Source organism: Cimex lectularius, unplaced genomic scaffold, assembly GCF_000648675.2.
Source record: "Cimex lectularius strain Harlan isolate CLEC.00 unplaced genomic scaffold, Clec_2.1 scaffold78, whole genome shotgun sequence".
NCBI classification, from domain to species: domain Eukaryota; kingdom Metazoa; phylum Arthropoda; class Insecta; order Hemiptera; family Cimicidae; genus Cimex; species Cimex lectularius.
In genome coordinates, this window is record NW_019392658.1 from 1,058,234 (window position 1) to 1,072,760 (window position 14,527).

General features: G+C 35.1%; 1 protein-coding gene across 1 annotated transcript in view; it reads right to left on the reverse strand.

Moving 5' to 3' along the window:
• Positions 1 to 9,978, reverse strand: part of LOC106663359 (B-cell receptor CD22-like) — a 569,781-nt gene extending 559,803 nt beyond the window's left edge. Inside the window, exon 1 of the mRNA XM_014388165.2 lies at positions 9,704 to 9,978. Within this exon, the coding sequence (XP_014243651.1) occupies positions 9,704 to 9,758 (55 nt within the window). The 5' untranslated portion in view covers positions 9,759 to 9,978. The remainder of the gene's footprint in view (positions 1 to 9,703) is intronic.
• Between the last annotated feature and the right edge of the window lie 4,549 nt (positions 9,979 to 14,527).

Below are 14,527 nucleotides of genomic sequence, written 5' to 3' on the forward strand. Positions count from 1 at the left end.
AAAATGATTATTTTTTCTAGTCAAATTGAACCTTTTTTTTTAATTCCAATAAAAAATTTCAACTCGTAATAAACTTACCAAATAAGTTCACTAGATTTTGAGGTCCGCTTGAACAATAATATCTTTCAGTTAATTAAGGTTTTTAGTTGAGATAAAAAAGGCGGTGTCACGGGAGGAATTCGAACCCACGACCTTCGGCTTGATACGCCGCTGCTCTACAACTTGAGCTATCTTGACTTCGATCCACTCGGACACCCACCCAAGTGGTAAAGTAGCGGCGTATCAAGCCGAAGGTCGAGGGTTCGAATCCCGCTCATGACACCAGCTTTTTTATCTCAACTAAAAACCTTAATTAATTGAAAGTTACCAAATAAGGTTGACTTTTCTCAAAACAAATTAAATATTCTTCTAATAAAATTTAACAATGATTTTTTTATTAATTTATCTTTTTTTGCTAATCAGATTGAACTTTTTTCATACTAAATGAATTTTTTTTCGAAACGAATTGAATATTTTTTTGATAAATGTAACGGTTTTCTAAATAAATTGATTCTAAATAAATTAAATCTATTTTAAATAATTAAATTGAACTGAATACATACCAGATTGAATATTTCGCTGATATTTTGTTCAAGCTAAATGAAATTTACTACAAATCAAATTGCATTTCATTCAAAACAAATTGAATTTATTGTTTCATACTGAATTGGACTTTCCGAATCATGACAGTCGGTTGTTATTAGACGCTTATCGACCGAGTGAGTGTAGTCGGAAGCGACTTTAAGTGGTCATTGGCGGTGGCCAGGACGCATTTGCTAGCGGTTCTTGGTTCGAATCTCGGCCCAACCTTTGGTATTCTAATTGAGTTTAATTTGTAAAAAGTATTGTATAGTGGCTCTGGCCCCAATAAACGGTTAGTTGTAGGTGTTAGGCCTAATAAAAAATCGGATTCAATTATCAGCCTGCTTTATCGTTTACCATTAAATTTTGTGGGTGTTAATAAAAAAAAGACTAAGATCAAAAGTCCAGGTGTTTTTGTTTTTTTATAACTCAATTAAGACGTCGTTCCAGTAAGCTTAAATTTAATCAATTCTCTTTCGATTTTTAACCCGATTAGTGTTTTTCCCCAGCACACATTTCTTCATTAATCTGTTATTACCGAAAACGGATCAATTGTTAATTTCAACTTAAAGCTGATATCAGGGGAGAAGAAACTTTCTCAAAAACGCCGGGTGGCCCGTTGGAAATATTGCCCACGTCTTGACGTTTCCTTTTTGTACCGTGCCCTCGCTCATACCGTCCTCCGTTTTAGACTTTTTCACCTGGCATCTGGTGCGGCTATGTTATTAATTGCCGGGGTGTGTAGGAGTGGACGTAATCTTCTTTCCTATCTAAGTAAACACGGTATAAAACAAACGAGTACATACTGCGATTTCATTTGTTTACTTTTTTACACCGCGGTCCGCCGTCGGTATCAAACTTTATGTCAGTTATCCCGCCTACATATTTCACCAGGGAAAACTCTTATAAAAAATAAACATTGATATAATTTTTTTTTGTTTTTTTTAATTTCTTCTTTTTTTTAATTTAAGCTTGCGCTAGTCTTAAGATGTAGTCTGTAAACAGAAACGTGTAGGCAGGCAAGGATATGAATAATTTAAAGGATTAAAGATTAATTGTCTCGATCCTGCGCCGATGCAACGATCACGAATAGCTTGAAACAAGTAAAACTCACGTGTGGTTCTCGTACCGCTTGAGCTGAAAATCATGATAACCTCGACTTTGCATTAAAATATACAAGAGAAGAATCGAATTTATTCAAAATCGATTTACAGCTCTGTACAAATTTAATCAAAACGGCAACACGGTTCAAAGCCGGCCATATATTTTATTTTTTCCTCAAGAACATAATTTATTAAATCCATTACAGTTCGTGGTCCGAATGATCAATTAACTTTTTTCAATTAATTAATCTTTATAAAAGGTATTGGTTGACATAAGAAAGTCAGTGTCAAGAGCGGGATTCGAACCCACGACCTTCGGCTAAATACGCCGCTGCTCTACCACTTCAGCTATTGTGACTTCGATCCGCTCGGACACTAACTTCACATCTCAACCTCACGTCTCGAATTTTAAAAATGGCAAAAAGGAGGGAAAATTCGAGAGGTGGGGTTGAGATGGGAGGTTAGTGTCCGAGCGGATCGAAGTCACGATAGCTCAAGTGGTAGAGCAGGGGCGTATTGAGCCGAAGGTCGTGTGTTCGAATCCCTCTCGTGACACTGACTTTCTTATTTCAACCAATACTTTTCTTAGATATTAATTAATTGAATATAATTTATATTTAGTTCATTAGTTGTACCATTTTGGTTTCCTTTTTCAGAGACATAATTTTCCTCGCGACTATATGTGTCACTTTTGGCAACCAAAATTATGCACTTTGTAAGGCAAAATTTAAATTTTTATCGCCCTTATAGTTCCATTTGATACAAAATTACTTTTCCACCATATTAGTATATACAAGGTATATAGAAGATGATCTCAATAAAAACGTTGGCACGATAAAGAAAATGTTTTCTAAAACCTACATCACACCAGACTGCATCTCACGATCCACTAATAATTTTTAACTAACGGTCACTAAACACCACATTTTAGTATTTACTTGCGGATAGTACAAATTCTCAAGAAAATGAAAAATAATTCATTCTTTCTAAAAGGTGCATGGACAAGGTGTGGATACAGATTGTTTCTTCAAGCTCTAACATTTCCGCGCATAGCCTGCGATTATGATCGGCACCTTGGGCCAACGTAGTCGGAAATCGTACAAAAAAAAAAGAAAATTGATCAACAAGCTCATTCTTGAGACCTTGATTAATGCTGCTAATCGTATTACCTGCCTTCATGATTGAAATTTTGTCCGGTATCACATGAAGGGTTTAGGGATGGTTAAGGTTAGCATCAATCGGCAAACCCCAAAATCCGTAATAGTCAGATCGAAAAATTATGTAACCTTGCACTGTTACATACTGGATATTATAATTTTAATCACCAGAATCTGACAGTCCTTTTTGCCGCTTGGTATCGCTCATGGACCATTGTGTGCCACACACTGTGGCAAAATACCGGAAAGATGGAAAAAACGTCCTAAAGCATTTTTTCCACGTTACCGGGAGTGCGCATGGGTTGAAAGAGAGTTATGGGTAGGTAGAGTTAGAGGTAGGGAAGGATAGGTTAGGGCTAAGGTTTTGGTATGTTAGGCTAGAGTTAGGATTAGTGTTTTATTTACAAGAATCTTACTACAGGTGTAAAGGTTCAGGGTAATGGTCCAAGAAAAACACGTTTTTAAGCCCACACTTTCGACCTTTGTTAGACCTTCCTCAGGGAACTCTAACAGACACAACAAATGGTCAGTCAGTACATCCATCAGTATGGGGATGGTTTTACTTACGACTCGGTTGTCAATTATATTTATATATGTTTAAAAATTGCCCACCGAGTCGTAAGTAAAACCATCCCTTTACATACCAACTATGTCCTGACTGACAATTTGTTGTGTCTGTCATAGTGCCCTTAGACTTAATAAAGGTCCAAAGCTAGACGTTTACTTAAAAACGTGTTTTTCTTCCACCATTACCTTAATCCTTTACAACTGTAATTTGTCATTGGTCGATATCGCTTCTAGAGTCGTTATATCTATAGATCCCAAATACCTAATTGGCCAGGACAACAAATAGTGTGACGCTGGGCTATTATTATATAGTGTATATAAATATTATGATGCTTTTTAATAATCAGATTTGAAGACAGTAGTTTTTCACGAATACTCTAGATCTCGGTGTGGTCTTGATGAATGGCAAATTCAGTTGTTAGTTATTTAGAAATCGTGAGATGCGGTCTGGTGTGATGTAGGTTTCAGAAAAACATTTTCTTTATCGTGCCAACGTTTCGATCTTTATTGAGATCATCTTCAGGGCTCAAAGTGTTTGTCTTCTGTGTAATTTTGCCATTCTTGCGTGTCGTGTCGAGAGTACCTACATCACACCAGAACGCATCTCACGATTTCTAAATAAATATCGATTAACGGTCATTAATCACCACACATTTCAGTTGTTAGTGTCAAGATTTCGACCTACTTTAAGGCCATCGTCAGGGCAAACAATTTTAAATATGTCCACGAATTAACAATTAAATTTTTCACAGACGATTTCGAATTTCTTTGAAGACCGACTCAGTTCCAACATTGCGAAGGAGTGTGAAAAACTTAATTATGTCAATTTGTAGAATATTTAAGATTGCTTTGCCCTGATGTTGACATTAAATAGGTCGAAAGCTTGGCAGTAACAACTGAATTTGCTTTTTTTCCAATACCATACCATGATCTAGAGAATTCTTGAGTTGAACAGTGTGAAAGTACATCTAACACTTAAAACAATAGCTTTTCGCCATTGTACATCACGTTTGGACCACTGTGTGCCGCACCGTGTGGCAAAACACCGGAAAAAAGGTTCTAAAACCATTTTTTCTTGTTACTGGGAGGGCTATTGGGTTGGATTAGGATTAACTTACGTCATGTTTAGGGTTAGGCATGGTTAAGGTTATGTTAGGTTAGGCTAGAGCTAGGTTAGGAACGTTCGGGATTAGTTTTTACTTACCAGAACATTGGTAGGTTTTGAACATAAAGTACCTATTTTTAGTTCTTTGTAATTTTTGTAAAACAACATATTTTTCTCTACCCAGTTGTATTACTCAACACTATGGTGTGCGAACTTTGATGTTAGGTTTAATTTCAAGCATTGGGAATTAAAACAGATTTATTTGTTCATTTTCGAGCATGAAAGTCCTAATTTATAAAAACGTTTTAAAAATTCTTGTCTACTGGCTGATTTTAAATAAGTAAGTAGCGTTGTTAATTGTGTTATAATCTATTTTAATTATATTTACTTAATTTACTTATATTATCCAATTATTATTTTTATTTATTCTATATAATTATTTATTATACTATTAATTTCTTAGTCAAACCATTTAATAGATTATAACACCATTAGCAACTCTATCTCCACTTTAAAGTCAGCCATTAAACAAGAACTTTTAAATTGTTTTAAAAATGAAGAATTTCATGCTCGAAAATCAACAGATCAATAGGGTAAATTCCCGATGCTTGAAATTAAACCGAACCCCAAAATTCATTCTTGCTATACTAAAGAAAAGGACTGTCCCACTCTCTTACAACGTAAATGCCATAAAACCATATTAAATAATGAATTACATAAATTATTTAGTCAGAGAGATATAAAACGTTGTTACCGGTATCTTGTTCACACTAGGCTTGCCTCATTATTGTCTCCGTCAGATTGGAATAAATTCGATTATGACACGCGGTCAAATGTTAAATTTATAATTGATAAAATAAAAAAAATACCATGGATAAAAAAAAATTGAAAACTCGAAGTACTGAAAATACTCATAAAGACCAATCAACTGCAATTAAATTTTCCGCAAGGGTTATAACAAACATAGGACTAAATAAAGAAGAATCAAATTTATAGACTTAAAGCTTAAAATTTGTTCCAAAAACTGGTTGAAATACAACGAAACTACTACCCCTTGGTTCATCTGTTGATTGTAGTAAAATGAATACAAATATAAAATATAAATGTGCTGAAGTAATTAAACCAAACTTGATAAATCTAATCGTCAAAAAAATTAAATATCCCACATACAATTAGCTCTATTTATAAAAAGACAAAAGTAACAACAACGTTATTTTAGAAACCGATAAAGTAAATACTACAGTAATCATTGAACATCCAAAATACTTTCTAAAGTTGAAGAATTCCTAAGCAATAACGATTTTAAAGAAATTACAAAACCACCTCACCTTAAAATTAAATACCAGAGTTCAAACAGTTATAAAAAATACTGACTTTCTATTCTCAAATTACCAATTATTATTATGTTAAAAAGCTAATACCAATGAACCCGAAACCCCCAATCTTATAGAATACGGTCAAAATCCTCAAAGAAAGGAAACCTATAAACCAGTAGTGTCCTTTTATTATTCCCCTTGCTACTAACTCGCGATGACAATAGATAAAATAATTAAAACTACCACCAATTTCAAACTTCCATTCGAGATTAACAATTCTTTAAAATCGATTTTAAAAAAATGAAAAACACATAAATAACCCTAAAGAACATAAATACCCCTGTTAACGAATATACTAAACTAATAAAACAAAAACTTATAGAGAACTCTATTAACGAATTTGTAAAACAAATGATAAACTGATGATTACATATATGCTTACTATCTGCTTAATGCAAATTTAATAATAATTTTTATGACCACACATTTTGCCGAAATATTCGTGGATGAGATGGAAAAAATTATTTTCAAATCGTAACAAATTAATTAAATCTGTCTTTTTTTGGACACAATATGTAGACGATGTTTTATGTATATGGTCGGGAACACTAGAGGATCTAAAGCATTCCTCTAGTTAATTAATTCTTTAAACCCTAGTATAAATTTCACATTGGCAATAAATAAAGATGGTTGTTTAAAAAATTTAGGCTTAAAAATTTCCATAATAAATAACCTAATTGAAATAGACTTAGATAAAAAACCCACAATTATAGACACCATGACAATAGCAGATTCTTTTCACCCATGGAACCGAAAAAAACTGTTGGATTCATTTGACTCACAGATCGTACGTTGAAACTACAATTAACACCTGCTAATTAATAAAAAGAATTACAAACCATTAAAAAGTTAGCTAGAAACAATAGATATCAGGAAATATTTATCGATACGTTGCTAGAAAAAATTTAAAAATTAACTTTCAAAAAAAGCAGCAATCGGACATAGCCACCCCACCAAAAATTAAACATTACGTTATTTAAAAATCGTGAAATCCGGTCCGGTGTGACGAAGGTTTTAGAAAAACATTTTCTTTATCGCGCCAAACGTTTCGATCTTTATTGAGATCATCTTCAGGGCTTGGGATTTATAAAAATTATTTAAATTATATAAATGCATATAACATGTGAATATGAATTTTTACAACGATGTACACAATATAGAAATTTTAGGTTTAGTCGAAGAATTTATACTCAGTTTGATAAATAATAATAAATACTACATTATAAAAATTTTAACCATATATTCCTCTTACCGAAGGACGTCGATTGTCAATGATTAAATTTTGAAAAGCAGTTTTTAATACTTGGTATACCTAAAAGACGAGATGAAATAGCGTATGGCGCAAGTTCTTCAAGGCAGGATACACCAAACCACTTGATTCGCACCTTTCGAAAAATTATTTCAACCACTCCCAAAGTTGGGAATCTCATTGGATCGGTTTCATTCTGTGCATAAAAGGGCTTTGTTTAATAGCAATACAAAAAATGAAATATTTGGTCCGAAAAACGGTTGCTTCCCTTTCATAAACCATTAAGAAATTATTTTCAGATCGAGGTCAATTTTTTCCCTTTTCCGCTTAATTTTACATCAAAAAATTTTAAACATAGATTGTTCTTAAAGAAGGACGTCAATTGACAATGATTTAGTTTTGAAAAGCGGTTTTTGACACATACAAATAAAGAACAAGAAGGAATAGCGTAAGGTGTGGTACAAATCAAGGTAAGATACCCCAAACAACTTGATTCGCAACATTCAAAAAATTATATGAACCACTTCTAACGGAAAACAATAATGCAATATTAAGTCCGAAGAACGGTTGCTTCTCTTTTATAAATAATTAAGAAATTGTTTTCAGATAGAGATCAAATTTTACCCTTTTCCGCTTAATTTTATATCATAAAAATTTTAAACATAGATTCTTCTTAAATAAGGAAATGTATAGAAAATGATTTAGTTTTGAAAAGCAGTTTTTGACACCTGGATTTAGTTTCGAAAAGCAGTTTTTGACACCTGATATACATAAAAGACGAGTTGAAATAGCGTATGGCGCATGTTCATCATGACAGGATACACTAAACCACTTGATTCGCAACTTTCGAAAAATTATTTCAACCACTTCTAAACCTGGGAATCTCATTGGATCGGTGCATTCTATGCATAAAAGGGTTTTGTTTAATGGCAATCCAAAAAAAGAAATGTTTGGAAAGGAGTTTTTGATACATCATATACATAAAGAACAAGAGGGAATAGCGTAAGGTGTGGCGCAAGTTCATCAAGACAAGATACACCAACCACTTTATTCGCAACTTTCGAAAAATTATTTCATCAACTTCTAAAGTTGGGAATCCTTTTAACCTCCCATTAAGAAATTGTTTTTAGATCGAGCTCGAATTTTTCCCGTTGTCGGCCGATTCACGCCATAAAAACTGCTCCCTCTTGTAGTAGGAAGTTAAAAGTCGATGTTTTAGTTTGAAAGTGTACACTTTTTTTCTAACGTTTCTAACGCTAGAATATGCTTGTAAGAAGGGCATCTTCAAATAGCGTAAGCGATTCAAAAATTAATTTAAGCATGGAATCTCATTGGATCGGTTTCATCTGTGCACAAAAGGTTTTAGTTTAAATTTTAAAAATGCAAATTTTGTTTCGAAAAACAGTATTGATAAAACCATTTTACCAATACGTAAATGGAAATTGTGATCATTTGATAGGCTTGCTTTTGAAGGTTGGCCAATGTCAATCTTCAAAAACATGCCATAATAAAAATTATACCAAAGATGGATTATTTTTAATATCTAATCCTAAGTAAAAAAGCGGATCGTATCCTCGTTTAGATCCGAAGTGAGAGAATAGAACAGGGAGATCCCGTATCCGCTGGACCGGATAAACGAACGTCCGGATCCGCTAAAGTTTAAAAAAAGAATGAGTGGAGGAGGACAGAAAAGCCAAGGGGCATTAAATATTTTATCCCTTGCCAGTCACCGCCGGTGCCAGAGCCGATTATTTTTTTCCCCTTTTCCTTCAGATCTGTCGATTAAGTCATTTTTCGAGTGGGCACAGCGTAGGACGTAGGTCTAACACGTCGTTACACATATCGAGGATGCGAGTCGTTCTGCTTAGGCCAATCGAAACTTTCTAAGCATCAAACCACCAATTATCCGAGCAGACGAAAAAAAAATTATCGACTATTAATTTATTCACAGCGTCCGAGTCGACCACCTGTTATTATTTGGATGTACAGTATATGAGAATGTAGAAGTTGTTATTTGGGGGAAATAAAAGCACAGAAAGGGACGAGTATAAAGTCGCTTTCCTTTGTCCAAGGGCCGATAGTGTTGAAAATTTCTGACACGATTCCGAATGACGGACTTTTTAAGTTCGAAAATGAACGCGTAAAACACTGGGTTTTTTAATAAAAGGTACTGTTTAAAAACACATAGGATGGAATGTCAAAACAAAAAATATAAAATACAATAGTGCTCGGTGGCAACAACGACACTTATCACTGTACGGGGCCCGGGTTCGAACCTCAACGTCCCGAAAGTTTAATAAAGAATTATATTTAGAAGTAAATTGGTTTTTTGACCGTGCCTTTTTTACACGCCGGTCCTTATGATTCTTCATTTTAGGTTTTGCGAATGTCTGGCATAGATGTGGTTTTTCCAGACGTACAAGCCGTGTTTTAGGATAAAAAAATGTGAAAAGTTGTATAAAAAATTGGTGCAGTGGTTGGCACTGGTGCAGCAGAAATCTTCTTTTTCTAATCGTTCAACGTACCTTGAGCAGAGACGTCGAAAATGACTGAGATTAGAATTAGGAAGAGAAGAGTCATGATGGGTCAAATTTGGAGGTGTTTTTTTTATTTTCGAATAGAGTCTAATCCCAGGAGAAAATCCAGAGGAAAAAAAACACTTCCGACTTCGGTTGAAAATAATAACGACTTGATTACTCTAAAAGATCGTTTTCGTCATGATTGAGCCGGAAAATTGAAATGACTCAAATGATTAGCGATGTATTTTTTGATTTGGGGGAGGCGAGAAATCGCGTTGTTGACTGGAAGAGCGGCGCGAAGAGACTGAACCGGCAGGAATCCGCTGGCATCCTCGACTCTGACCCCCTCTTCGACGGCCACTCAAGCACACGCACACCCTCGCCCCCGCCCGCCCCCGAACCACCCTCCGACGCTACCTTTTATTATCAATTATATCCGCTATCATCCCACATCAAAAATCAATCGTCTAAATCCATTTTCAATATCTCACATGGGGATTTTTCAAAAGTAGAACCGGCCTCCTCAGTTCAAAATTGTCACTAGATTTTCCTAGCTCTTCATCAATATACACTTCTACAAAGCAAACAATAATTACATATCGCACACCCGCAAGAAATGTGACACAAATCGAAAATTTCTAAAAACCGGATTATTTAAGTTTTTGAAGTATTCGGGTGTGAGATGCTACAGGATAAATGACATCATCAGTGTGCTAGGCAGCATCGTATGTTTAAATTGATGGAAAAGTATTGACACCATTCGCAAAAATTAGAATATCATAGTTTTGTGTCAAGCTTTATAACATTGGTGTAATTTTATCAGTTAAAATGGCTGAACTTGTTACTTCAGTTTTCTTCTTGTTTAGTGAAGAATTTAAGCTGCTCCGGAATAACGTATTGTTATAATAATCTATACATCTTAATATAATACTCTTTCGTGTCAAGTTATCGCAACTTCCAGCATTGATACATTCATGATTTAGAGTTAGCATATTATATACACTGACATTTCATTTATTTCATAATTTCACTTTCTCGATAAATAAAATTCTGCCCTTAATTACTCTCATTGTTTTTACAAATAAATATTTGTTTATGCTATGTATTAAATTGGGAATATCATCAATTAGAGATTACTCATTAATCCAAAACATGGATAAAGTATTTTTCAATGTTTACTTTTTACGGAATTTAAAATGTTTATTTAGTCTCAATGGAATTCAGAAGCAATAAACAGTTTATTTTTCATCTTTGTTTTCTTAATTTCAATTTTTAAACATAAAAATCCCACTTAGACCTGAGGCTGTTGCGCGTGTGGCATTTATTGATGATGGACGTTCCATCGGGAATGCGGCTATTGCCATCGCAGCTCCCTACGAAACACTGCGAGACGCCGTCAGACGTTTTCGAAAAACTGGGTCCTACCATAGAAGGCCCGGTTCTGGACGCCATAGTGTAACAGGACCACAGGATGACCGTTTTTTGAATTTCATAATTTTGCGAAACCGGCACCTTACTGTTGTTGAACCGATTCATCAGCTCCTGGAAGTTCGAAATGTCCAAATTTCTGAACGCACTCCACAGTATGGACTGATGGCTTTTCGCTCCGTAAGATGACCACAATTGACTAGAACATAAAGAGTTGCACGGCACGCATTTGCCGAGAACCATTGGTCTTTGGAAGATTGGTCTGCTGTACTTTTTGCAGATGTGTGCAGATTTACTATACGATCTGCTGATGGGCGTGAAAGAGTGTGGAGAAGGAGAAATGACAGGTACGAAGCATGTAATTTTTTCCAGAGCCTACCTTTTCAACATGGCTCAGTGATGATGTGGGAGGGAATTTCAATAGAGAGTCGTACAGAGTTGGTTGTTGTTCATGTTGACGGCCACTCGCTATGTGGATGAAATTTGGGAACTTCACGCGTTGCCTATGATCCTATTCTAATGCCCGTCCACATGTCGCTAGCATAGTACTTACGCACCTTCAACATCAGGCCTGGCCAGCCGGTTCTCCAGACATGAACCCCATCGAACATTTATGGGATAACTTCAAAAAACGAATAAGAGCACATCCATCACGTCCTGATACAATCCACAATCATGAAAGAACTTTTCGAGAAGAATGGGCCAACCTCCAGCAAAGAGACATTTCCAGACTGGTAGAAAGTATGTCGAGGAGCCGTCTTCGAGATGTAATTAAGGCAAGAGGAGGAAATACGCGATATTAAAATGCTAATTAAAAATCTAAAACAAGACTAAAACTAATTTAATCTGTCCGTCTTTTTTTATTATTTTTCTTTTTTTTAGAGATTTAAATTTTTTTTTCTTTTTTAGACAAAGAATCAATTATTAAACGTTAAAAAACGTGAAACTTTGATTAATATATAAAAAAAATATATAAATCAACTAATAATTTAAAATATCTGTATAAATGACTTTTACATCGCGTGTAATGACTTTTACAAACCGATTCTAAATTCGTTGACAACCAACAAGAAGTAAACTGCCATCAATAATGATGTCTGTCAGTTTTCAAATTCCACCCCTTTGGCAACTATTTTATGGAAAATGTTATGGATATTGGATCTTCTCGTTGCACTTTGATAACGGGCAATGAGAAGAAAAGTATGACCTATAGTTCTGATAGGACCGGGTCTTCATATTTGACTAACAAATCTCCTAAGGATGGATGTTTCAGGTCAAACATGTTTCAGAAAATCGAAATATTGTAAATACTGAATTACTACAAATATATTTTATGCGAAAAGGGGAGATTGCGTGTACTTAATTGAATCTAACCACATTTCTAGTTGTTTTGCCGCGTTTTTCTCTTCATTGTAAGAGCAAAGTAGTATTAATTTTACAATTATTTTAGTTTTCAATGATAGAAGTATCGACCATTTCTTTACTCACGAACAGTCTGGATCAAGGTCTTGAAGAAAAAAGTTAATTCAGTTGTTACAGCCAAGCTTTCGACCTATTTAAAGGACATCACCAGGGCCTATATTAATTTCACATTATGAAAAAAAATTGTTACATCAATTGTACAAATATGTTTTTCGTAACGGTTATTTATGCTTGTTTGTTAGTTCACTATTTTCGTGGTCCGCTTGACCAATTAATACAAGACAATTAATTAAGGTTTTTAGTTGAGATGAAAAAAAGTTAATGGCACGAGAGGGATTCGAACCCACGACCTTCGGCTAGATACGCCGCTGCTCTACCACCTGAGCTATCGTGACCTCGATCCACTCGGACATCTACTCCCCATCTCAACCCCACGGCGTATCTAGCCGAAGGTCGTGGGTTCGAATCCCTCTCGTGCCATTAACTTTTTTTTCATCTCAATTAATTACGGTTTTTAGTTGAGATGAAAAAAAGTTAATGGCACGAGAGGGATTCGTACCCACGACCTTCGGCTAGATACGCCGCTGCTCTACCACTTGAGCTATCGTGACCTCGATCCACTCGGACATCTACTCCCCATCTCAACCCCACGGCGTATCTAGCCGAAGGTCGTGGGTTCGAATCCCTCTCGTGCCATTAACTTTTTTTTCATCTCAACTAAAAACCTTAATTAATTGTCTTGTTTGTTAGGTTTGTATGTTGTCTGTTACTATCGCAAAAATATTAATATCCTCACAGTCATTCATTGACCACCATTATCATTAGAGCAAACAGACTAATTTAAATTACAGACAACCAATATATGCAAGAAAAGTGTCACAACTCAAAAAGCTGTTAGTTTTTTAGGGGTAGTAAAGCTGGATTTTAATTTTTTTTTTTTTTTTTGGCTTAAGTCTTGGACCAACCAAAAGCCGATATTGATATACCATGAAAGTTTTTATTTCGAACAACATTAATGGCGTTGCACTTAATACATATACAATTAAAAAAAGAGTAAAATTCCATCCGTCTCTCCTGTCAAATCCGTGGCTCTAGGTGAGGTCAGCAGGTTACCGTCTGGAGGATATATAGTTCGTTTCAGTTACCCACATAGAAGATTTTTGGTTTTTTGACGAGGGTTCGCAATAGCAGAGGTCATATCATCCCTCGGAGTGCAGGTAGTTTTGAAAGAATCCCATTTGTAAGTATGTCGGGTTCGAATGCAGGGCAGCTGGATTCGAACCCGGTACCTTTACCTTAAAGAGAGCGCCGTGTCAACGCCTAAACCGTTGCGGCCACCGACGCCCCTCAACTTAGAAGCTTACAAGTACAATTAAATTAGTTAAAGTATTTTCTCCCTCTCTTTTGCATGTATTTGAAAGTTATTATACACTGATGGAAAAATGAACGCACTACCTTTAAATTTTACTGTATTGAGGTTTATTCATGTGCGTACCAAAAATAGGTTTGGTTACAAAAATAAGACATTTCAAAAGAAAATGTTTATTACCTAATTCTAAAAAAATAATTAAGTAAAGTACAGAAAAAACAGAAAATTAAAAAACAAATAAAAATGAAAATAAAACTATTTCGTTCCCTTTAATACTGAGTATACGACGCTCAGACCCAAATTATGTATTTCAAGATCTACATAGTCTTTCAATTTATTAATCTTTATGTAAGGTATTGGTCGAGATAAAAAAGCAGTATCACGAGCGGGATTCGAACCCACAACTTTCGGCTAAATACGCCGCTGCTCTACCACTTGAGCTATCGAGACATCGATCCACTCGGACACCAACCTCCCATCTCAACCCCACCTTTCGAATTTTACCTCCTTTTTGCCATTTTTTAATTTATCGTGTAATCTATTCGATTCTCGGCGACAAATGAAATGGCCACGGAGAGCTTTAGTGAAGATATACTTCATTTAATTTATTA